Source organism: Camponotus floridanus, unplaced genomic scaffold, assembly GCF_003227725.1.
Source record: "Camponotus floridanus strain SB8 unplaced genomic scaffold, Cflo_v7.5 scaffold67, whole genome shotgun sequence".
NCBI lineage: Eukaryota > Metazoa > Arthropoda > Insecta > Hymenoptera > Formicidae > Camponotus > Camponotus floridanus.
In genome coordinates, this window is record NW_020229835.1 from 454,114 (window position 1) to 480,566 (window position 26,453).

General features: G+C 33.9%; 4 protein-coding genes across 8 annotated transcripts; 2 read left to right on the forward strand and 2 right to left on the reverse strand.

Moving 5' to 3' along the window:
* The first annotated feature begins 108 nt into the window (after nt 1-108).
* On the forward strand, nt 109-16,041 carry LOC105248679 (calcineurin-binding protein cabin-1). Of its 2 annotated transcripts, XM_025413489.1 has the most exons (20): nt 109-506; nt 942-2,506; nt 3,518-3,679; nt 3,758-3,943; nt 4,011-4,154; nt 4,231-4,411; nt 4,503-4,627; nt 4,724-4,916; nt 5,000-5,153; nt 5,234-5,381; nt 5,456-6,223; nt 6,311-6,686; nt 7,442-8,146; nt 8,222-8,323; nt 8,432-8,705; nt 8,869-9,122; nt 11,060-11,223; nt 11,715-11,985; nt 13,641-13,769; nt 13,849-16,041. In XM_025413489.1, the coding sequence occupies exons 1-20, from the start codon at nt 423-425 to the stop codon at nt 15,712-15,714; spliced, it is 7,851 nt and encodes a 2,616-aa protein (XP_025269274.1). In that variant the 5' UTR covers nt 109-422; the 3' UTR covers nt 15,715-16,041. The 2 variants fall into 2 exon arrangements, with proteins under 2 accessions (XP_025269274.1, XP_025269273.1); XM_025413488.1 differs by having other exon boundaries at nt 7,442-8,323.
* Nucleotides 9,159-15,107, reverse strand: LOC105248628 (inosine-uridine preferring nucleoside hydrolase-like). 3 transcript variants are annotated; one of them, XM_025413492.1, is made up of 6 exons: nt 14,990-15,107; nt 10,865-10,951; nt 10,325-10,529; nt 9,895-10,066; nt 9,594-9,832; nt 9,159-9,520 (listed from the first exon to the last, which is right to left on the reverse strand). In XM_025413492.1, exons 2-6 carry the CDS (start codon nt 10,927-10,929, stop codon nt 9,215-9,217), a joined length of 987 nt encoding a protein of 328 aa, XP_025269277.1. In that variant the 5' UTR covers nt 10,930-10,951; nt 14,990-15,107; the 3' UTR covers nt 9,159-9,214. The 3 variants fall into 3 exon arrangements, with proteins under 3 accessions (XP_025269277.1, XP_025269275.1, XP_011251828.1); XM_025413490.1 differs by lacking the exon at nt 14,990-15,107 and adding an exon at nt 13,634-13,753; XM_011253526.3 differs by lacking the exon at nt 14,990-15,107 and adding an exon at nt 11,726-11,743 and having other exon boundaries at nt 9,200-9,520.
* A 931-nt stretch (nt 16,042-16,972) lies between the features above and the next one.
* On the reverse strand, nt 16,973-19,477 carry LOC105258502 (regucalcin-like). The gene is made up of 6 exons (XM_025413493.1): nt 19,282-19,477; nt 18,564-18,742; nt 18,256-18,459; nt 17,961-18,173; nt 17,620-17,732; nt 16,973-17,310 (listed from the first exon to the last, which is right to left on the reverse strand). Exons 1-6 carry the CDS (start codon nt 19,287-19,289, stop codon nt 17,062-17,064), a joined length of 966 nt encoding a protein of 321 aa, XP_025269278.1. The 5' UTR covers nt 19,290-19,477; the 3' UTR covers nt 16,973-17,061.
* An 890-nt stretch (nt 19,478-20,367) lies between these two features.
* On the forward strand, nt 20,368-24,869 carry LOC112639470 (probable basic-leucine zipper transcription factor R). Of its 2 annotated transcripts, none has more exons than XM_025413494.1 (3): nt 20,368-20,682; nt 23,371-23,499; nt 23,579-24,869. In XM_025413494.1, the coding sequence occupies exon 3, from the start codon at nt 23,594-23,596 to the stop codon at nt 24,443-24,445; it is 852 nt and encodes a 283-aa protein (XP_025269279.1). In that variant the 5' UTR covers nt 20,368-20,682; nt 23,371-23,499; nt 23,579-23,593; the 3' UTR covers nt 24,446-24,869. The 2 variants fall into 2 exon arrangements, with proteins under 2 accessions (XP_025269279.1, XP_025269280.1); XM_025413495.1 differs by lacking the exon at nt 20,368-20,682 and adding an exon at nt 22,892-22,915.
* The last annotated feature ends 1,584 nt before the right edge of the window (nt 24,870-26,453 follow it).

Below are 26,453 nucleotides of genomic sequence, written 5' to 3' on the forward strand. Positions count from 1 at the left end.
AATTGCAATTGATTAAAAAAAAAAAAAAAATTCAGCCTTCGACTTTAACAATTTTAAATTGAACAACTTAAATACGTTTTTTTTTTTTTTTTAATTAAAATATATTACTTTTTTCGTTTCAGTCGCTCTTATCTGCGAGAAAAGAAGAGGAGGGGAGGAAAAAGGGGGCTTAAAGCACAGCCATAATTTGCGATACAATCGTCGTTTCGAGGAGACATTTACTGGAGACGCGTTGGAAGCTATCGAAAGGAAAAGGAGCCATCTGATCGAGTCGCCTCCAATGATCTCCGACCAGCGGATGACGGGCTCGTCGTCCAGAATGCGCGGCACTCGACGTGATATGGCGGCGTGTTAGAGAGAGAGAAAAAAACCCGGCGGCTGTGCTTTGTTGACATTTCGTATGCGGAATCTCTCGGCGGAGAATGATTAAGATATCGGCGCTGAACGAGGAGTCGAGCGAGGAGAGCGAGGAGGAGGATGTGCCTACCATCACGAAGGAGGCGCAAGTATGAGAGAGATGTTTACGGTCTGTTTACATCGCCCATAACCTCGAGCAGTAGCCTCGCCAACGTTTCGTGTCGCATTCTTGTTCCTTAAAAGAAAAATTAAAAGGAAAGTTTTCACTTTTCTCACATATTTTTATATGAAACTTGCTCGTTCAGGGTCCACTGATCAGTATTTAAAGAGAAAAAATTGATTGGCAACCTAGTGCTTAGGGATCTGTATCTGTCTCTCGCATTTGATACACATCATTTGTACTTTTAATCCTTGGATAGGCTCTTTTAATATTGAAAAGGATGTACAATTTATTGAAGATAGAATATATACATTTATTAATATTTATAATAAAATTATATGATGACAGATACGAGAACGTTGGATTAAATTAAGAATAGGAAATGTATACTTGATGCTTACATTAAAACAGCGATTTTTTCCAGGAACAAATAGCGCTGACGGAATACAATAAAGCCTTGGACTTGTTGAAGAAGGATAAGCAAGAAGAGGCGCTAGTTATTTTTAAGGATCTTTTGGAGACTGAATTGCTAGATGAGGTGGAGAAGCCCGAAGTGCCGGATGGCAGGTCAAGACCAATGTTGTCCTTGAAATATTCCTGCTTCAAGAATGTCGGCGCTATTCAAACGGCTTGTGGAAATTACAAGGATGCTGTGGAGAATTATTGGGAAGCCGCAAACTTGGATGATTCTGATGTAATGCTATGGTATAGGATTGGCACGTTAGCCATGAAGATTTCTAATTTAGAATTAGCCTGTTCGTCCTTCAAGCAGGGCTTAAAGTGCAATTCCAATCACTGGCCATGCTTGGATAATCTAATAACTGCCTTATATGCCGTTCCTGATTACATGAACTGTCTGTTATATATTTCTGTGGCTTTGGAGATGGATTCTAATTATGTGAAGGGTCTGGCATTCCGCGATAGGATATTTAAAGACATTCCATGCATGGAAGATTGTTATAAATTATACAACAGCGATTGGCAATTGGATCCACCTCTGGATACCGAGTACGATCATGTATTGGGTGACAAGTTATTAGCAGAGGCGAGAGAGGTTTCTGTAAAGTGGGCAGAGGTTTGTAAAGCAGAGTTTATGCCAAAACCGTTGCCAGAATTGACTTTGAGAATGCCTTTAACGAATTACACATGGTTGGCTCTCGGAGAGAGTCTACTAGACATGCACAGGTATGTCGCTGAGAATGATTTAAACTTTGTCAGTAGAATTATATTATCGGTTCGAAAGCCCGACGACAAGGGTGCAGCAGTGAGTAAAGAGTGCGAGATTGAAGAAACTAGTGTTATGGAAATAGATCGGCAGAATGTGAATGATCCAACTCCGAATGAGGAAAATGACGTCGGCAAATCTGTCAAGATCGAAAGATTGGAAGATTGCGAGATATCGGACGACAATCAGGCCTTCAACGCAGCCTCGGATATCGCGATGGAGGTTGAAACAGAAGACGACAAAAAATCTTGTTCGACCGACGTGCAAATAATCGAGGATGAAGACCCACTGAGAATGTCCGATACGGACGGTTTGCAATGTGAGGAGCAGAGCGAAACGAAAAACGTGGATTCGGAGGAGCAGATGCATTCCGAAACGGACGTGAATATTGATAAGTTGGAGAGCGACAAAGTCACAGACGATGTCTACAGCACGGATAATGGGGCACCCAATGAAAAATCTAGCGACAAGGAGAGCGATAAATCGAGCGACGATAAGGTTTCTGAGAAGGGCGCCGAGAAAGCGAGCGACGCGATGCACAAGGCAGACGATAAAACTCACTCTGAGAAAACTGACGGGAAGGAAGAGGGACAGAAGGTGAAGAAAAGGCGCAGAAGCGCGCTGTGCTTTCTGCAACAATGGGCCTGGAGTTGCAGCAGCATGAGACGATCCGCGAGAGTCAGAGGCTCAAACAGACGGGAAGCAGAGAGAGACGATGTCCAATTGGAAGAAACACTTAGAAGATTGTTCCCTAGTACTCTGTTGTACGTATACAGTGCCAAACAAAAGTTCCGGGACGGTCGAATATTTCATAAACTATGCATTTTAGAAAGAAACGTTTCAGACAAAAGTTGTACGGCTTGAAGGGGGCCATAAGATGGTGTCATTGGTTTGGCCTTGAAAAGTCATTTGAAGGTCACGTGAAGGTCCACCTTCAATTTTTTAAATAGAACTCCCTATTTTTTATTACTTATTCTTCTAACTTATCTCTAGAGAACTCCCTATTTTTTATTACTTATTCTTTTAACTTATTCTTCTAACTTATCTCTACTTTCCACTATAATAAAGTATTTCTTCATTGAGTATTTTTCGAGTTGAGGCTTGAAATAATTTCTTAATTTTACATAAACCATATAATATCTAGTAAAATATTCATTTTTCGAATATCGTACCTTATACTTTTATGTACAAAATAATAAGAGGATCAATTGGTGTAAGGAAAACACATAGTTGTTTTTCAGAAAAAATATGTAATTGTTAATTGCAAATTACAAATTTTTTCTTCGAAACAATTATGTGTTTTCTTTACACCAATTGATTCCTCTCATTATTTTGTACATAAAAGTATTAAGGTGAGGTAATCGAAAAATGAATATTTGACATTTTACGGTTTATGTAAAATTAAGAAATGATTTCAAGCCTCATAACTCAGAAAGTACTTAATGAAAACTAACTTAATTGTAGTGTTTTGGAAAGCTCTCGACGTGAACTATCAGAATATTCAATAAAAAATAGATAGTTCCATTTAAAAAATTGAAAGTGACCCTCACGTGACCTTCAAACGACTTTTCAAGGCCAAACCAATGACACCATCTTTTAGCCCCCTTCAAGCCATACAACTTTTGTCTGAAATATTTCTTTCTAAAGTGCATAATTTATGAAATATTCGACCGTCCCGGAACTTTTGGTAGGCACAGTATATCAAATAATTAAGTATATTGTGGCCTAGAGATGTAAATCTCCTATAATTATGAAGATATAATTTCTTTCTACAGACCCGATAGAGTAAGATTGACTAAAGATGATGTCACTAAAAACCTCGACGAATCTATGGACACGATGGATATGTACCAATTATTCACGAATCAAGAGAATAATACTAATGTGGAAATCCTCAAGAGTTCGGAAAGTTCTAAATCACCAAGCCCCGATTCAAGGTGCTCGTCCTCTAGATTTAATTTTTTTGCCTAGTAATGTAATAGGAAATGTTATTAATCTAGTCTCATGTCTATTAGTCAACAGCAATACTTTGGGACAGAGGCAGAAAATGCTGATGTGGACGCATTTATAAATCAGCATAGCAGTAAAAGTAATTTGATGATAATTATCGCGAAATTTACGGAATTTCTGTGTGCCAAATGGAATCAGATGTGGCCGAAAGGAATGTCGGACATTTATTTACAAGCATATGTCTTTATGAGGTAAAACGGATTAAGGATTATTTACTGTGTGTATAGATAAGAATCTAGATTATCGAATCTTATTCAGGCAACATATTCCACATTTGTCACCATTCGATGAAGATGTCGATGATAAGATTCTAAAGCTAGATACTGAAATGACACTACTATTTGGGGAACTTCATACAGATAGATGGCTGGAAAATAAACCAGACACTTTGCCAAACCCAACGTAAGCCTTTGATAAAATCTTATCTTTATTCGTTTTACGATATTCATGAATAACATTTTATACATTATTATTGTAGATTAGATAAACTTGGAACTGGGATGCCAGCAGAAGAATTAGGACACATAATATTTACAAGCGTTAGACAGGATCTCTCAAATGACGAAAACTTAAGTATATTATTAAGAATTCTATGGCTTAAAGCTAGCATCTTTCTATGTCAAGGTGATATCGACATAGTCATAGAGACGCTAGAATTGGTAAGAAACTTATGTTCGATATTTAAAAAAGCATATTATTATAAACTACGAATATAATATTTTAAACTACGAATTAAATATGAATTTTCAGTTGTTGAATCATCTGCAAAAAATGGAAAGTAAAAACTCAAGTCTATGTATTAAGCTTTTAAATTGTAAAAATAATTCTCAAATCAGTGCCAAACTTGTAAAGAGAAAGCTCACATCAATTCAGAGGTTTATTCTCAATTTTAATATCTTCTAATGTATATTACTTATTGTCAAGATACTGAATATATTAGACTAAGTATAATTAAATTTATAATCATTTAGGGGTCAAAAATTAGGCGAAATTCAACACTTGTATGATGAAAAGAAATATGCGGAATTATCTTGTATACTGCAGGATACTTTCAAATTTGCCAAACAGAGGCACAAATTGTTGATAACCAATGAAAACATTGTCGACAGAGTTCGGCAATTAACCATGTTACTCGATAGCTTATGGCAACTTCAGCAATATGAGGTAACTATTAATAACTAGTGTTAATAACAATAATACATCAATATGTATGTAAGAAGGCTAAATTTTTGATAAAATACTCTTAGGAATGTTATGTCTGGGCAGAAGCTTGTCTCAACGAATCGTGGCAAAATTACTTGAGTTCCTCTGATGAAGCTGAACAAAAGAAATGGACAAGTTCTATTGTAATGGCACTTGAAAAATTGGAAGCTTGCACGATCGAAGTTAGTGTATTCATTGGTAAGATCACATTGCAAAGTTGTATTATATAAGAGACTTAATATAATATTCTTTTACAATTTTTTATATTATAATTTCAGTGAAATATCTGCCGGAGTCTCGTCTGACGAGATTGGTGCAGAATTTAGTTCACATCGTCTGTCATCAATTGGACGTACCAGAGAATGCTGTTGAAATGCCATTGGAGACTGTTCTACCCTGGATCCTGTTACATTATATTCTGCAATAGTAAGTTTGTCAGACAACTGTGCATGCGTATTTTTTTATATATATTGCAAAGTGAAATTTTTGTGTGTTAATAGCGAGGAAGATAAGGAGAGAGCAAAGGTCGAGTCGCCTTATAAGAATAAATTGCACAGCTCTCATCATTCGGAATCAGATGACGAGGACGATGGTATCCCGCCATCCATCATGATTCTGTTCACCGCCCACGAATTTATCGGCAGACACTCTTGGTGTTGCTTCAACGAGGCAAAACTCTTATTCTTCATCATGAATCATATCATACCGCAGCTCGAAACTCCCTTGTATGCTTCCATAAAGAACAGACTCACAAAGTATCTGGAACAAATATTCTTCTGTTTGTACGGCCATCCGAACAGGGTCAACAAGATACGTCCAAAGTATCTACAGGATCACATGGTGCCGCAGATGGAATTAACCTGGGAAGGAGCGCAATTGCTATTCGATTTTTACAAACCGAAGCAGCTACCCAATTTTCAATCTCCCCGTCTACTCTCCATCAGCATGGACACGGAGATACTGTTTAAGAGAATAATCAGATTAATTCCGCGGGAGAGCGACCCAAATCAAATAGTAGACGAGATGACGGCATACATAATCGGCGCACGGGATAAAATGCCAAGCGTAGTGAAGCCTCTACCGCATGCAATATCCCCTATTTACTATTTACTGGGTGATTTTTATTTTAAGAACAACAAATGGGAGCATGCTTGCCGATATTATTTACTAGATCTATGTCTATGTCCAAGGGGATTAAATTCGTGGGCGGGTCTAGCTATGGCGACAGGCAGTATAATAGAGAATTGGTTGAACAATTATAGACCCATGTAAGTATCATTCCTTTTTTTTGCTAAATTTTTTCCTTCATTTCTCTGTCATCTATATGTATTACATACATTTTCTATTACATTTAGAGGAAAAGATAAATTTCTCAACAAGGCAAAAATGGCACAATCGAGTTACCAACACGCTATTGAGCTGGCGCCTGGCCATTCCGTCATTTGGACAGAGTATGGGAATTTCGTTTACATAGTTCATTCATTTTGCTCGCGATTGCTCAAGCAAGAGACCGACACGTTGAGCATGGAGAGATTCGAAATTTTGGAAACCAGAAAGGAAGAGATGCTGGAGATTGCGGATCAGTGCTTCGAATCCGCCAATCGAATATGCCAAACTATCGAGGAACCGTCTATACAGCACGACGAAAGATGGCTTTATCAATATATGCTCGGTAAAGTCGCGGAAAAGAAAAATCAAGATCCTCCCATATTTTTGGAACATTATGCAAAGGTCAATCATCTTATCTACCATGTTATTTTCTACCAATATACAGGGTGTTTCAAACCACTCGTTTAAAACCATCCATTTAAAACACTAGAGAAGTGGTTATTTCAAAAAAATAAAAATATTTTCTTTATAAATCGGGTGCGCTCTATCGGAATGGTGATATTTTCAATTTCTGGTCCCGGCCGGAAATAGGCGATTTAGATCGAAAATGCATTTTTTTTAATGGAACCTCCTATTTTTCACTGCATATTTTTGTAGCTTACCTCGAGAGCTTTTCAAAACACTATAATAAATTATTTTTCCATAGTACTTTTCGAGTTATGAGGCTTGAAATCATTTCTTAATTTTACATAAATCATAAAATATTTTGTAAAATATTCATTTTTCGATTATCTTACCTTAATACTTTTATGTATAAAATAATAAGAGGAATCAATTGGTGTAAAGAAAACATACAGTTGTTTTTAAGAAAAAATATGGAATTGTTAATTGCAAATTACATATTTTTTCTTAGAAACAACTATGTGTTTTCTTTATACCAATTGATTCTTCTCATTATTTTGTACATAAAAGTATTAAGGTAAGATAATCGAAAAATGAATACTTTACAAAATATTTTATGGTTTAAAAAAAATGTTTTTACTTTTTTGAAATAACCACTTCTTTAGTTTTTAAATGGGTGGTACGGGTGGTTTGAAACACCCTGTATATATTTGTCAATAGCTTTAACATTAACGTTTATTTTACGTTAATTTTAGGCTAGTGAATTATTATACGAAAATAACGCTCAATATCCACGTAGAATAAGTCACAAGAGTCCTCAGAATTTATCTATAGAGGCGCTAGAAGTTCATTATCGCATTCACGCGAGTATATTAAAGTATTTGGAGCAACACGAAGGTAAACCACTGAAGAAATCGTTGGGTCAGCTGTTTAATTGGCACCTTAAAAATTGTTCTGAGGGTCCCTTTATGAAGTATCAGTCTAAACTTAACGAGAAGAAAAGAGAGGAGAACGCCGATGTTGAGAAAAATATTTTGAAGGAAGCCGATGCTGTAAATGATGCGGATAAGAACGTAATTACAATATGTCGACGCTCAAATAGTATCGAAGAAATAGAAATCATAGATAGATCGAACAAAATTTCCGAAGTTAAGACAGAAATAGGAAAGTCTGAAAGTCGCAAGAGACTTCCCGATGAACTATTACATGACAATACGAAAAAAATTAAATTAAGTAACGTTTCGCATTTACAATTGATGCAAGACGTCGTAGCCTTAATAGACGATTTAATTACTAAAGTTTGCGACATGGTATCGCGAAAGGAAGGAACGAGCGACGACGTGATGATTCTATCTAGTGATGAGAGTAACGAATCGAAGTTGCAAAAGAAGAAGCTGGAGAACAAGAGTGCTGATAAAACAAAATCGCAGACAAAAACAGAAGAGAATAAAAAAATTTCAGTAAATATATTAACAGTTGATCCTGAACGAAAAACTGACAATGTACAAGATTTAATGGATGCTCTTATGAAACAGGCAATGGAAATTAGTCAAGAAACCCAACAATCTTCCGCGGATGACGAAGACACCAGAAAATTCGATGGCAAATGGTTGCAAAATGAAGACTTGCAATCTACTGTACGTTTATCTGATCTTGTTTCCTTCTTTCTTTAAATATATACTTTGCTAACATGTGAATTCTTGAAATCAATTGATGCAAGCATTACGATTATTCTGCTCTGACAGGGAAAAGATAAAGACAAGATGGAAGAGAAGAGAAAAGCACAAGCCAGTGCGAATGAAGAAATGACTTTGAGCAGAAGAGGTTCTCAAGAAAGCACCACAACTACGCAAACTACAACTACGACTACAGAGACAAATAACTCGAGCTCCAGTAGCAGTGAAGAATCTAGCAGTAGCGACGATAGTTCTGATAGCGATAGCTCTAGCGATAGCGACAGTGATTCTGTCGACAGCGATGCAGAAAAGAAGAAGAAAGAGCCTGCCAATGTAGACAATGGTAAATTATATACTATTACTCTTTATTTTCATCATTACATTTTACTATAGCTTGTATGTAATATTTTATTAAATATAATTATTAATTTTATTTAATATAATATATTTTATTAAAATGAAAAAAAAGATTTATACATATGTTATCTTAATATTTTAACTTCTAGAGGAACATATGCCGGAAGAAGAAGTAGCGACATTAATTGCATATTGTTTAGCTGGTTTAGAACAGTGTATATTAAGATTCGCCGAACATCACAAATCCTTTTATAGACTTGCACACTTCTTCTTTAACAATAAAAAAGCGAAAGACACCGTGAAATGCAAGGATCTCTTGTTAAGGACATACAGTTGTCAGTTTTATGTCGGACAGACTTTTCAAGGACTTTTCGCCGAGAGAAGAAGTACCAACTTTTTTAATGTAAGTGTACATGTTATTAATATAACGAATAACATAATAATTTAATTTAATTTATGGTATAGTTATAATTTCACAATTTAAAAAAAATATTGTTAAGAAAGATATTCCAATAGCAGATTTTTAAATGCGGTTACGTTAATATTTTTTATAATTTCTGCGTTGCATACTTGATTATTATTATCATCTTTCACAACTGAACCTCTTGCATCACCGGCGATTATCGGTTTTAAGTTAGTTTTATAACGTTCCGTTATTATTTCCGATCGTAGAGCACTTGCCATAGCCATTCCGTCTGCTGCTTCCCACATTTCGGTTCTTTCCAAAGCTATTCTTTCAGCTTGAAGCAAAAAGTTTGCGATAGAACCATTTAGAGTACTATAAATGTTTCTGTATTCCTCCTGTGTATCAAATAATATTCCATGATTCATAAATCAATTTAATTCACGTATACTTGTATAAATATTACACTACCTTTGAGATAGAATTAGCCTGTACTGTGTCTAATGGAAATATAATACTAGGTTTATTGGTGTTATTCAATGCAATCCAATCACTTTCCGGATCTTGTTGGAAATTAAATTCAATGTTACTACTGTCGAGGCTCGATCCCATTACAACGTGTTGCTTTACTAGATGCAGGAAATTAGGTTCCAACGCGATTGCTGTAGCAATCGTTGTCAGAGGTCCAAGACTGACTATAGTTATTTCGCCTAAAAAAATTTTAAAAATTCAATATTTATATTATAATACACATACACACACATACATATACCTGGATATTTTTTCACCAATTCTACAAGTAGCACAGAAGCGTGTTTTGATTTGTCTACTTTTGCAGTTATGTTTCTGGTAAAATTGAAATTTCCAAATCCGTCCTTGCCAAAATAATCACTATTTTCATATACATTTATCAATGGTTTTTGGGCACCGCTGTATACAGGTATCTGTCAAGTTTTTGGAGAGATACAATTTATTAATTAATAATTAATAATTTAATAATTAGATATAATACATTATAATATACAATATATTATTATAATTTATTATTACATTAATAATGAAGAGATAATGAATAACATAAACAATATTGATAGATAACAAATTATTAAGCACACATTGTGTTAGTGAAATTTTAGAGATCATTAAATTGTAGAAGTTTGAATAGCATGTCAAGCACTCGGTCATCAAAAGCATGTACTTACATCGCTTCTATTGGCAATTGTTAAAGTCTTTAAAACGTTCTGTTCCACATTCTCCAAGTATGTGTTACCATATGTAGCAGTTATAGCTAGAATTTCGATGTCATGTGTCTTGGTCTCGTACATGAGGGCCAACATTATTGCTAGAGCATCATCTCCCCCAGCATCTGTATCTATTATCATTTTTCTAGGCGCAGTTTTACAGTACCTTTGATCATTTTAGAGAAATTATTTATTTCCTTATCATATCTTTCGACATGAAATTATTCTATAATGCATCCTTTAATGATAATTTATTATAAATGATGAAATAAAAGATCCATGTTAAATCCATCATATTATCTTGAATTTTTTTTTAGGATAAAAAGTATTACTTTTATATTTTATTATTTTTATTTTACTATTAATATTTAATACTTAATAAAATAAAAATAATAAAATATAAAAGTAATACTTTTTATATTAAAAAAAAATTCAAGATAATAATATGATGGATTTAACATGGATCTTTTATTTTATTCTTTATAATAATTTGTCAATTACCTAGTGGCGATACAGAGTAGATATAACAATATCATAATCATTGATATGCCATGAATTAGATCCATTTCCGTCGATTGTTCTGATACTCTGTAAATACAATATATAAAATGAATATATAAAGTTATTGAAGCAATTATTTCTATTTTATGTCGTCGATTATGTGATGTATATGTTCTAATATTATGTGATTTTTAGGGAGTATGGCATATACCGGTCAATGAAATTGACAGACCTGGTAGCTTTGCCTCACACATGTCGAAATGCGTGACATTACTCATGCAAGTATTAAAGGAAAGTAACGATAGTCGGATGTTGATGCAGTTATGCATACAACTCGGGAAGATTCCAGATTCAGACAAGTAAGTTAAAATAAATAATTAAAGGACTAATTGTATATAATTTATTCTCTCTATTGAATAATTACAAAATTAAAAACAAAGGAATGCGGACAATTAATACTTTTCTAGAAAAAATGATCAAATAACAGTACTTTTTATTAAGGGTAAAAATTGATATTTTTAGATAAGAATATATATAAATGACTTTCCATCTAGAAACTTGCATATTTGTAATCTACGTGTCATAAAGAGACACCTCCGATTAGACACAGTACAATTGGACACAACTGGCTTTGATTGGCTAATCGTACTTGATCGTGCTGGTTACCCTAGGCATCGATATGATTGGCTGTGTCTAATCGGGCAATCCCCGTCATAAATTTCAAGCCAAAAATAAAATTTAATCACATTGGGAAAATTTTAGGCAACAGACATAAGGACACTTATTTTACACTTTATTTTTTGTGCAAAAGAAAAATATGAAAATCTATACTATTATTTTTTTTTTCTAGAAAATATTTACGTGACTCCGAGAGAGAGCAGTTGTCCCGACAAGCTCTGACCCTTTGTCAACAATCACTTAGAAGCAGAGTTCAGGCAATGAGTTCTGCAAGCACGATCGACAGCGTCCACCTTATTAGAACCGATGCCAGAACGCAAGTACTGCTTGACGTGTATGAAACATATCAACTTGTGCAAAAGCACCTTCAGGGAAAAGAGTCTACCATACAAACATTTGCGACATTGTTGACGGACACTTATAAAATGTACATAGGAAATAAAGTAAGTACATACATATATATATATATATATATATATATATATATATATATACATATATGTGTGTGTGTGTACAGGGTGGGGTATTTGAAGTATTACGAGCTATTATCTTTGAAAGTACACATTATTATATCAAAAAATGTTGAAGACAAACGTTATTTGACTCGAAGGAGGACATAAGAAAGTGTTATTGGTTTGATCTTGGATAGTCATTTGAAGGTCACATGAAGATCACCTTTAATTTCTTAAATGGAAACCTCCATTGTCCATTACACTTTCTTGAGAGCTTTCCAAAACATTATAATAAAGTATTTTTTCATTGAATACCTTTCGTTATGAGGCTTGAAAACATTTCTTAATTTTACATAAATTTTAAAATATCTTTAAAATATTTATTTTTCGATTATCTTACTTCAATACTTTTATGCTCAAAATGATGAGAGGAATTAATTGGTATAAAAAGACAATTGTTTTTAAGGAAAAATATATAATTTCCGATTAACAATTACGAGTCAAATAACTTTTGTCTGAAACATTTTTTGCTATAATGTATACTTATATATATATATATATATATATATATATATATATATATATATGTATATGTATATATATATATATATACACACACACACACACACACAGGGTGGACCATTTTAATCTATAATGGAAAATATCTCTGAATGTTGATGAGATACAACAAAATGTTTCAGACAAAAGTTGTATGGTTTCAAGGGGGACATAAGATGGTGTCATTAGTTTGATCTTAAAGAGCCATCTGAAGGTCACGTCAAGGTCAGCTTCAACTTTTTAAATGGGACACCCTATAGTTAGTTTTCATTAAGTACTTTCCAAGTTATGAGGCTTGAAATCATTTTTTAATTTTACATAAACCGTAAATGTGCAATAAAAAATAGGGGGTTCCATTTAAGAAATTGAAGGTGACCTTCAAATGATTATCCTAGATCAAACCAATTATACCATCTTATGTCCCCCTTGAAGCCATACAACTTTTGTTTGAAACATTTTTCTCTGAAATGCTTTGTTTCCGAGATATAAGTTTGTAACGCTTTATTTTGAACACCCGGTATATATACAATTTATAAATAATTATACTATAGAAATTAATTCTATTTCCATCTAATTCAATTTTTGTAACAAGCCAACTCGTGTACACTTTTCTCTTTTGTTTTATCTTTTATCGGATCTTTTCTGTCTTATCAGATTACAGTTGCAAATTACAGTACACTTGTACATGATTATGGCATGGTAATGTTTGTTTAATTGCTCTGGGAAAATATATTTTCTAAGAACTATAAAAATTAAATTATATTTATAGACAGAATAGATTTTCATAAAATTAAAAACTATAAAAATTAAATTATATTTATAAACAAAATAGATTAGATTTTTATGATAGTAAAATATGTCGCATAAAAGTATTTTAAAAATCTTTTTATTTGAAACAAATCTTTGGAATATCTCTTTTATAACTTTGTTATTATTTTATGTGATTAACAAAAATTTTTTCGAGAATCAAAGAGAAGAGAATTAAATGATTAAAATGATTTATTAAAAAACATTATCTTTATTAAAATTAAGGATAATTATCAAATAACAATTTCAAATGGTAACATATTTTTTGCATTACCTTTTAGAATCTGGAAGGAAATGTCCTGGAAATCGCTATCAAATGTTGTCAACGACAGATACAGGCAAACAAACTCGCATCGGTTAACAACAGCAGTAGCAGTCACGTGCAACCTCAAACCACTTCTACTATTTCGGTGAATAAACTTCTTTATCATCGCTGTTATGACGATTATCACATCAATACATATCGAAAACGACTCTCTTATCTTTCAGGCGCCTACGCCGCAGATGCCAGTAAACTCAACATCACCGCACACTTTGCAGAATCGCAAACCGCATAGAAATCTGATGTCCACCGGACGTCCGAGGGGACGTCCGCCTAACGCTAACAAATACCTGCAGCACGCCATGCAGCAGAGCAGCAATGTGATGAATCAGTTCGGTTCCAAGAGTAACTTTACGAACTTCATGAGCGCGTCCGGGCCAAATCGCTCCATGATAAATCCTTACTTCATGAACCCTCTAGTCGACGCAAATATGCTATCAGCCATACTCACTAGCGGACTGAGCAGCAATATGATGGATCCCATATCGGCTATGAGTTACTTGAACCAAGTAGGAAGTTATCAGGATATCCTCAGGCAGTATCAGAACAATCTGTCGTCTTTAACCAATCTCGCCAGCGGCTTAAGCAATCCAGGTACTACAATGACCACTGGCATCAGTAGCGTCTCGACGATGAGTACATCTAGCAGCGTTAACACTTCGAGTAATATCAGTAGTTTAGGTAATTTGAAAGGATCTTTAGACTCTATGACGGTGCAGCAATTATTAAGTTTGAGCAATTCTACGGCGTCGACGTCGCGACCCATGTACCATCAAGCAGCGGCCAAAACTAGCACAACCATGTCCATAACAAAAGATCGACCTAACATATCTATAACGCCAGTGAATCAGCAGCAGCAGCAACAACAACAACAACAGCAGCAGCAGCAACAGCAGCCGTCTCATCACAAAACAAAACCTACCAGCAAGCAGCCAAGCTTACAGAATGACCCAGCCGCGGCGTTACATCCTGTCCACATTCCAAAATCGCTTCAGATATCACCGACAAAGCCGGTATTACATTCGACAAGTGTGACGACAACTACAGCAGCGCAGATGTCCTTACTCAAGCCATCCATCATTCAGCAGGTGAAGAGTAGCCCGCCTAAGCAGATAAGCGCACCGCAGATACGCGTTTCGAAATCGTTGACCGAGCCGCAGCCTGCGCACAACAACTCGTCTCTGTCCCATTCGCCTTTGAAGAACAGCAACGGCAGTGGCGTCGTGACGACGAATCCCCAGGTCGCTCACACGTCCATGGGTGCGCCTGTAATTATGAAACCACAGCAGACGCTGCCCGTGAACCTACCTATGACCGCGTCACGATCTGGCACGTCCCTGCAGCACAAACTATTGTCGAAGAAGAATTGCCAGCGACCTTACTCGAGCTTGCAAAACGTGCATTCCAATGTGAGGAAGACTGCGAAGACGGTGGCGGCCGCGAAGACGTCTGCGGCGATGCCCGTGTTGATGCCTGGTAACTTTCCAGGCATATTAAATCAGGTGATACCATCAGGAAATTCCACTGCGATATCGCAATCGCCTTTTATACCGCCGGAATTGAGCGGCATCTCGGTGAGTCCCGTGGTCACTCCTCAAGCCAGCAGTATCAAGACTGCGAGCGTCAAGTATCATGGGTATAAGAAACCATCTGCCGGCAACAAACCGGCGAAACCGACGCCGGCGATGGACGTGCCGTCCAGCTCGCTGTCGAGCTCGACCTCCTTTCCCCAGGGCAGCACAGTCGAGGCGCTTTCCATGTTGTCGCAGTTACAGCAGCATTCGCATCTGGAGATCATACCACAGCAAAAACCGCCGCAGTTGAAGCCCAGCTTGGATTACTCCAAGAGTCTCTCGTCCTTGAGTGTGGTGCCGCAAAAAGTGATCTCCGAAACATCGGCCAGGCCGTCGACGACCGCTGATTGCTTGACCGTATACGATATGCCGAGGGCAAAGCCTGCTAACGTTTCGAATAAAAAGACTCAAGACAAACTTATTAACGAAAGCGTCGAAATTATAACACTGGACGATTAAGAGTGGACTCGCCGTAGACCCACTTTATGCAAATTGATGTAAATTTTTATTTCTCAAGAAAAATGCAAATATCACGATAATAACTGCTGAATTGAAATGGCAACTCCTTGCATTGGAATGAGACAAGTCACGTTATTTATGCAGCAACAATAACATTACAAGAGATAATGATGCTTTTATTAAATAGGCTCTTTCGGTATGTTATTCTCTTGTATGTTGTGTATTATGTGAGAATGTTGAGTCAAAATTAAATTATAATAAATCACGTATATAAAATACATTGTTGAAAAAGTTCCAACGCAATGAGTTGATATACTAATTTATACAATTTGTTTTTCCTTAGATTTTAGTATATTAAAAAAATGATAGAGATATTATATAGAATCACATAGATACATATATATGTACTATAAGAGTATATTTCTTTTTCTTGTATATATAAATTTTATATTTCTTTATAGTGAGAAAAAAGAATTCTATTGGTTGCGATACAAAAACATTCGTCTTGCATTTTAAGTAACCACATTAAATTACTTTTTTTCCCAGTTAGATTTATAACAATTTAAATTAACAAATTTATGTATTAAAACGTATCTTTTGTTTTTATTCTACGATTCTCAGAGAAAAGTGTATAAACTCATTCTTTCATTTTTTACAATTCCATATATATATCAAACTCGTAGATTAAAAGAGAGATTTGTGTTGTTCAAAGTTTTGATTACATATAGACATCTCTTTTTCTTTATTCATTAAAAATCGCATTCTAATTACTTGATATATTTATTTAATTTGTATATTATAATATGAACAAAAAATGTATTACTTTCACAATAATTCTACAGAAGCATTTTTGGATAAAGAGACATTATTTTTCTACCGCATACACATTTGATACAATAGAACTTTGAATACAACATTGAATACAATAGAACTTTCTTCTACAAACTCGCATAACAACCGAAAATGTGATTAGCCTCGGTAAATGTTTTCTAAAATTTGTAACTGACTCCTCTCTTGTATTAAAGGAATATCTGAAATTATGAGTTATCGATTTCTCTTCGTTTTACAGAGTTTTGCCAACTTAAATGATAAGCTACATTTTATAATTCTGGGATATCATGATGAAATAATAGCTTCTAATAATTAATAATCGTTCTGAAAGAGATTTGTTACACAATTTTCTTTAAAATAATATATGAAAGTAATTTATACGGAGGCAGTACTTATTATATTGCATCGCAATTTTATTTAACGTATAGAGAATTTAAAAATACATTCAATCATATAAATTTTCATGAGAAGCAAGATGTCTTCACATATCTTTTTCTTCAATTATCTTTTCCTCATCTAATGATTCGTCTCTTTATTAACAAAAAAGGTATTTGCAAGAATCCCATGAACTCCCAAGTTATGAATTGCAAACACGGAACCAGCATAGGGAGTCTTCTCTCGCTCTTCTGCAGTTAAACCATGACCTGATGTAGTCACATATAAAATATCGAGAAGCGGACCACCAAAGGCAACACTAGATACATCTCTAGCAGGAAGCTCAATTTTTTCCAGCACTTTGTGTTTGTGTGGATCCACTTTGATGAGCTAGATAAAATATTTTTGCTTATTAAATCAAGACATTCTTGAGTAAATACTTCATATTGCAATATTGCATTTGATATAAAAATTTATTTATATATTAAATTCGATCGGGAAATTCTCAAGTGCTTAAAACACATATTAAATTAGTATCCAGAAAAATATTTCAGATCTCTGGCACACTTAATGATTGTAAAACAACTATGTCATATATGATAGTGTTGTCAGAAAGTGATAATAATTAGTTATATAATAATGTCACCGATAACAAGTTTCTCATTGCATTTGAAAAAATCCATGACTATATATACTTACACCATGTCCTCCAAACAATGTTACCCAAAGATTGCCATCTGTATCTATGGTCATTCCATCAGGTAATCCTTCTAGCTTAGTGTGATTCAAATTAAGTGCAATCCTTTTATTAGCTAAAAATATAATATAAAAACTATAAATGCATAGTCCTTGAGAGTTTTTCCTTGAATGTATATTTTCTTATGCTTTCATATTTTTCATAATTCTTTCAATTTTCAGTTACATTTATACTTGCATACTTTTTTATAATTTTAATTAAAAGTAATTTTAATTAAAATTATAAAAAAGTATGCAAGTTAATTAATTAAAAGTAATTTTAATTAAATTATCAAGTCTCTTACATATTGTCCCGCTATTCGGATCAAAATCGTATGCTGCAATCTCACGTGTACTTGAATCAATGTAATAGAAAGTATTGTCTTCGATATTCCACGCTAATCCATTACTTATTGAAACAGGGGTTATTTCTGTTTTAGGTTTAAGCGAATCATTAAGGCGATATAATGATCCCTTATCAAGAGCTATCTGTCCATTAATTTCATTCGCCATAGTACCTATTGAAAATATAATTGATAGCCAATATTTATTGCGTTAAAAAAAAAATGCATTTCTATTCATAATATATTTTCAATTTACCAATCCATAATCTTCCAGCTGAATCCGCTTTTCCATCATTAGTTCTTACGTCGCCAGATGTAAGATTACTCAGAACATTGTATGGTGTCACTTTCTGATTTGCATCTGCATTCCAGTTGACCAAAATAACATCTTTTCCACTACCAACTACGAATTTATTAGGACTATCATGCACAGGTATCACAACACTAACAGGACCGTGGTCTGTGAAGTAGTTTAAGAAATCATAATATTATCTAATGTTAGAAATATAAAATGATGAATTATGTGTGATAGTGATACTTGCAAAAAAAGTTATATACTCTTACCTATGTAAGTACTGGTTACAACACCTGTCGCAGGATCCAGTCTACGTACGTACTGATTATATATGTCAACAAAGTACAACTTTTGAGCGTCAGAATCCCAGTGAGGACCCTCGGAAAGGCCATAAGCGTCTGTCACTCGCTCTATCTTAATTTTAGGTTTGAGGTGATGATGAGCTTCCCTATAAATAAATAATTGCATATTAAAGTAAAGTTTAAAAAATTGATTAGTTGCAGCTTAGGATATGCATTTTGCACTTTACAGGAAGTGATATTCACACGCATTATTTTTCTTAACTTTAAACAGCCATTTAATTTTGTATTATTATCCTCAATCGTTCGAATCAATGAAAAAGTCCTTATTATATGACGCTGATATAAACAAGTGATGGAACATGATCGATCTAAACTAAACGAAAGACTGTAGAATGATTTTGATCGCACTTTATTAATTTCTATAACAAAAGCATAATATTTAAAAAAATAAAACAGCCTGTTCTTTTCAACTGCACTTGCAATATATTGTGCATTTGAAAGATTTATATATTAAAAAAAAAGAGGAGGAGGAAATTGCAGAGAAAATTGGAAGGAATAAACGTGCTCTATTTGCACTCTTCTGCACTTTTATTCCCCCTTTCGTTTCTTTCTTATCGCAAAGAAAAAAAAGGTGTAGAAAGCGGCCGTAATCTGTCAAAACGAGTTATGCAAAAGCGATGTTTACGTTGTCATTTCCGTTCGAAAAACCGAAAGATTGCGAAAGAAATCGAAAACCGAAGGCGAAGAAGCGAAGAGTCGACCTGTCGCGAACTGTCAGAACAAACAGCTGACGAATTATATTTCAGCTCGCGCGCAGCGCGGAACAAGGTAATCGCTCCGATTACGTAAATCAAGTGTTGATTATCCCGACGATGATGATACTGTGTGACAAAAGACGGATGCGGCTATTTAATGAACGCTGATAAGGCCTGGTGCTACTTGAAATCGGAGGGTTATCGATAAATGCGCTTTGCTTTGTTTCATATTTTAAGGCTTCAAACATTCGTTTATAAATAACGACAGTATATATTCTAGACGTGCACCGAGGAAAAAAATTGTTAACTTGATTAAATGTGTTCAACTAATTATTATTTTTTTAAATTGAATTTTAGTAATTATTTAAGTATTTTAAGTTAAATAGTATTTTATGTTAAATTTATTTAATATGTCGTATATAATTTAAATATTTCAATTATATTAAATGTAAACATTCAATTATAATAAATGTAAATATTCAATTATAATTTAAATATTTCAATTATATTAAATGTAAATATTCAATTATATTAAATGTATATTAAATGTTTCGATTATAAAAGTAATAATTGAAAAATAAATTCCCACGTAGCAAAATAATGTCTTAATGACGTAATATGAGGTCATTGAAACGTTATTAAGATGTCATTTGATGTCATTCTGCTACCTGGATAGTTGAACGCATTCAATCAAGTTAACAACTTGTTTTTTCAATGTGTCACAAAATACATTTCCAAACATATTAAACAAATTATACATATTGAAAAATTCATAATGTGAAGTAATATTTTTCAAAGGTGAAGATATTATGAAAATTAATAAAGATAAAACGTAATAAAGATAAAAAATGAAAATTCTTCTGAAACTCTTTGTGCTATCTGGGAAGCATGCACCATGACGTTATATTACTCCTAGTTTAAACAAAACTATCAAACTAAGCAACTATCATGTACAAATTTATTTTTTTGTTTCTCACAATTTTAATGTTAAAAGTATTACTTCGCAGCGCATGAACTGACATTTTTTTTATTCATTAAAAATGCGTGCGCGATGCATCGATTTATGGAAATCCTTTCACTTTCCCGCTATGAATGAGAACGACGAGAACGCAAAGATACGTATTCGCAAATTATTCTTCTCATGATAGTCTATATATCTCGTATTACTGTCTAACTCGAAAGTAATGCTCTCTCTTTCAGATTAAAAAGAACGAGTAAAACGCACCGGCTTATATAGGCGTTCCTACCTTCACCGATTCGGTCGAAACCTGTGAGGGGAGTTGGATATTTTAACGAGAAACGCATTTTGGCGTTAGATAGCATCAACTGATGTAAATTTATTGATAATAATAAATTATTTTGTGTCGCCTTTCTGACAATGATGAGCGAAACTAAATTGCATAAGTCGTGTAATAATTTAATGGCACACGGAAATGTGGGACAGTTTTTAACGTGATCGATATTACTTAACGATAGTAATCTTTGACAAGGAAAGGTTATGGTTAATCGATTATGATGATTTATCGTACAGCAAAAATATATCATGCAACCTTTTGTTAACGAGAGGGGAAAAAAAGCTTTACAGGAAATGTTTTATTCTGTATATAGATAATATATAAATTTATATATAAATATATAAGTTAAATAATAATAAAATATATAAAATATTAAAAATATGATAACAAAATAAAAATATAATAATAAAATAAGAAAGAACAAAATAAAAATATAATGTTAACAAAATAAAGATATAATGATAATAAAATAACAATAAAAATAAAAAAAAACAAAATAAAATAAGAAAGAACAAAATAAAATAAGAAAGAACAAAATAAAAAATATAATAACATGATAATTATGAAACGAGCGATAAGAGCCTAAAAACGCGGATGGTATTGCGTAAATTTTTTTTTTTTTTTTTTTTTCAAACATTAATTGTTCGCGAAAAAAAATTTTTTATTTTTTTTATTTTTTTTATTAAGACGTGCACAAGACATTTATACATATATTTTACTTGGTGTATGTGCCAAGTTATAGATTCTCTTGGTTTAAGACTTCTATAACACCCTCTTTACCCCCCTGAAGAGATGTAGAAGCGAAAGACTCGGGTTCGATTCCCGATTCAGCGACTTCGCCCCGATATTTTTCCTGTTTACATCTCTTCAGGGGGGTAAAGAGGATGTTATAGAAGTCTCAAACCAAGAGAATATATATCTATAACTTGGCACATACACCAAGTAAAATATATGTATAAATGTCTTGTGCACGTCTTAATTAAAAAAAAAAAAAAAAAAATTCGCGAACAATTAATGTTTAAAAAAAAAAAAAAAAATTTACGCAATACCATCCGCGTTTTTAGACTCTTATCGCTCGTTTCATAATTATTATGTTGTTAAATACATAGAGCCGTATTCTTTATCAATTTATTAAAAGATATAATTTTAATAAAATAAAGATATAATGATAACGAAATAGGAATAAAATAAAAAAGAACAAAAAAATAAAAATATGATAACAAAATAAAGATATAAAAATATGATAACAAAATAAAGATATAATGATAATAAAATAAGAATAATAATAAAATATATAAAAGATTAAAGATAATATTAAAAATTAAGATAATTAGATTTGCCACGTGCCTTTCTTCATTTGTATTTTTAATTTTTTGCGTAGCGAATGATAACAGGAAAAAAATATGCCTAAACGTGTTAAACATGCATTACATGAAATACTACTCACTTATACATTGTTTGTTTTTAAATTTACACAAAATAATATATTAAATGCCGTCTCGAAAAAGACATTTTTCCGAATCTGTTGCAATTTTATCTATTGCAATCTTAAATATATATTTGATTTTATAAGAAAAAAATTGTGTAAAATCTGATGAAATTTACAATTTTATACCATCTAGGAAGAATCGTAGAAAATATCCGGCAACATATATTAATATATAGTCAAAAATGAACAATTATAATCATATATGTATAAATAAATACAAATGCACATAAAAACATGTATTCATGTAGAATAAGATAAAATTAATTATTATAGAATAAGATAAAAAATAAAATTAATTATTATAGAACAAAATTAAATTAATTATTTGCAGCACATTAGTTATTACACAAGTTTCTTTGTATAAAATATGAAGCCCTTGACCGATATATACGGATATCCAATCATGCGAGCACTTGGAAGAAAACATGACAGTAAATTACATAATTTTTATTATGCAATAATTTTGATAAAAATATCTCAATATACAAATACTATTTTTATGTAAATATTATTATTTTATAACATTATTTAATAACATTATTTATGTTTTGCAAATAGGTATGTTCCAATATTGTGCACGAATTTTGTAAAAATTTTAAAATGTTTCTGTAAAATACTTCTTAATTTATGTTGTTCATCATCTTTTCTAGGAATACAATAGGAAAGCAATTTGATATTTATAGATATTTAAGGATATTTGAATAATCACAGCACAACATCGAATGTATAGTTGATTGTATAATATATGAATGCGAACTTACATGGGGCTTTTAATCACAAGTACAGTCTTTGTATCTATAATTAAATTCAATCTATAATTAAATTCAATCTATAATAAATTCAACATTGGAAGATACAGCTCGTAAATATTTCCTATCTCTATGCAACCCGTCATACGTTGCTGCGAAAAAGCAGCAGCTTCGGAATCGTGAATTTAATAAAAACTATATCGATCAAATTATATTTATAAACAAAATAGATTAGATTTTTATGATAGTAAAATATCTCGCATAAAAGTATTTTAAAAATCTTTTTATTTGGAACAAATCTTTGGAATATCTCTTTTATAACTTTGTTATTATTTTATGTGATTAACAAAAATTTTTTCGAGAATCAAAGAGAAGAGAATTAAATGATTAAAATGATTTATTAAAAAACATTATCTTTATTAAAATTAAGGATAATTATCAAATAACAATTTCAAATGCTAACATATTTTTTGCATTACCTTTTAGAATCTGGAAGGAAATGTCCTGGAAATCGCTATCAAATGTTGTCAACGACAGATACAGGCAAACAAACTCGCATCGATTAACAACAGCAGTAGCAGTCACGTGCAACCTCAAACCACTTCTACTATTTCGGTGAATAAACTTCTTTATCATCGCTGTTATGACGATTATCACATCAATACATATCGAAAACGACTCTCTTATCTTTCAGGCGCCTACGCCGCAGATGCCAGTAAACTCAACATCACCGCACACTTTGCAGAATCGCAAACCGCATAGAAATCTGATGTCCACCGGACGTCCGAGGGGACGTCCGCCTAACGCTAACAAATACCTGCAGCACGCCATGCAGCAGAGCAGCAATGTGATGAATCAGTTCGGTTCCAAGAGTAACTTTACGAACTTCATGAGCGCGTCCGAGCCAAATCGCTCCATGATAAATCCTTACTTCATGAACTCTCTAGTCGACGCGAATATGCTATCAGCCATACTCACTAGCGGACTGAGCGGCAATATGATGGATCCCATATCGGCTATGAGTTACTTGAACCAAGTAGGAAGCTATCAGGATATCCTCAGGCAGTATCAGAACAATCTGTCGTCCTTAACCAATCTCGCCAGCGGCTTAAGCAATCCAGGTACTACAATGACCACTGGCATCAGTAGCGTCTCGACGATGAGTACATCTAGCAGCGTTAACACTTCGAGTAATATCAGTAGTTTAGGTAATTTGAAAGGATCTTTAGACTCTATGACGGTGCAGCAATTATTAAGTTTGAGCAATTCTACGGCGTCGACGTCGCGACCCATGTACCATCAAACAGCGGCCAAAACTAGCACGACCATGTCCATAACAAAAGATCGACCTAACATATCCATAACGCCAGTGAATCAGCAGCAGCAGCAACAACAACAACAACAGCAGCAGCAGCAACAGCGCCGTCTCATCACAAGACAAAACCTACCAGCAAGCAGCCAAACTTACAGACTGACTCAGCTGCAGCGTTACATCCTGTCCACATTCCAAAATCGCTTCAGATATCACCGACAAAGCCGGTATTACATTCGACAAGTGTGACGACGACTACAGCAGCGCAAATGTCCTTACTCAAGCCATCCATCATTCAGCAGGTGAAGAGCAGCCCGCCCAAGCAGATAATCGCACCACAGATACGCGTTTCGAAATCGTTGACCGAGCCGCAGCCTGCGCACAACAACTCGTCTCTGTCCCATTCGCTTTTGAAGAACAGCAACGGCAGTAGCATCGTGACGACGAATCCCCAGGTCGCTCACATGTCCATGGATGCGCCTATATTTATGAAACCACAGCAGACGCTGCCGTGAACCTACCTATGACCGCGTCACGATCCGGCACGTCCCTGCAGCACAAACTATTGTCGAAGAAGAATTGCCAGCGACCTTACTCGAGCTTGCAAAACGTGCATTCCAATGTGAGGAAGACTGCGAAGACGTCTGCGGCGATGCCCGTGTTGATGCCCGGCAACTTTCCAGGAATATTAAATCAGGTGATACCATCAAGAAATTCCACTGCGATATCGTAATCGCCTTTTATACCGCCGGGATTGAGCGGCATCTCGGTGAGTCCCGTAGTCACTCCTCAAGCCAGCAGTATCAAGACTGCGTCAAATATCATGGGTATAAGAAACCATCTACTGGCAACAAACCGGCGAAACCGACGCCGGCGATAGACGTGCCGTCGAGCTCGCTGTCGAGCTCGACCTCCTTTCCCCTTAGGCAGCACAGTCGAGGCGCTTTCCATGTTGTCGCAGTTACAGCAGCATTCGCATCTGGAGATCATACCACAGCAAAAATCGCCGCAGTTGAAGCCCAGCTTGGATTACTCCAAGAGTCTCTCGTCCTTGAGTGTGGTGCCGCAAAAAGTGATCTCAGAAAAATCGGCCACGCCGTCGACGACCGCCGATTGCTTGACCGTATATGATATGCCGAGGGCAAAGCCTGCTAACGTTTCGAATAAAAAGACTCAAGACAAACTCATTAACGAAAGTGTCGAAATTATAACACTGGACGATTAAGAGTGGACCCACTTTATACAAATTGATGTAAATTTTTATTTCTCAAGAAAAATGCAAATATCACGATAATAACTGCTGAATTGAAATGCCAACTCCTTGCATTGGAATGAGACAAGTCACGTTTATTTATGCAGCAGCAATAACATTACAAGAGATAATGATGCTTTTATTAAATAGGCTCTTTTGGTATGTTATTCTCTTGTATGTTGTGTATTATGTGAGAATCTCGAGTCAAAATTAAATTATAATAAATTAGTTTTAACGCAATGAGTTGATATACTAATTTATACAATTTGTTTATCCTTAGATTTTAGTATATTAAAAAAATGATAGAGATATTATATAGAATCACATAGATACATATATATGTACTATAAGAGTATATTTCTTTTTCTTGTATATATAAATTTTATATTTCTTTATAGTGAGAAAAAAGAATTCTATTGGTTGCGATACAAAAACATTCGTTTTGCATTTTAAGTAATCACATTAAATTACTTTTTTCCCAGTTAGATTTATAACAATTTAAATTAACAAATTTATGTATTAAAACGTATCTTTTGTTTTTATTCTACGATTCTCAGAGAAAAGTGTATAAACTCATTCTTTCATTTTTTACAATTCTATATATATCAAACTCGTAGATTAAAAGAAAGATTTGTGTTGTTCAAAGTTTTGACATATAGACATCTCTTTCTCTTATATTCATTAAAAATCGCATTCTAATTACTTGATATATTTATTTAATTTGTATATTATAATATGAACAAAAAAATGTATTACTTTCACAATAATTCTACAGAAACATTTTTGGATAAAGAGACATTATTTTTCTACCGCATACACATTTGATACAATAGAACTTTGAATACAACATTGAATACAACAGAACTTTCTTCTACAAACTCGCATAACAACCGAAAATATGGTTAGCCTCGGTAAATGTTTTCTAAAATTTGTAACTGACCCCTCTCTTGTATTAAAGGAATATCTGAAATTATGAGTTATCGATTTCTCTTCGTTTTACAGAGT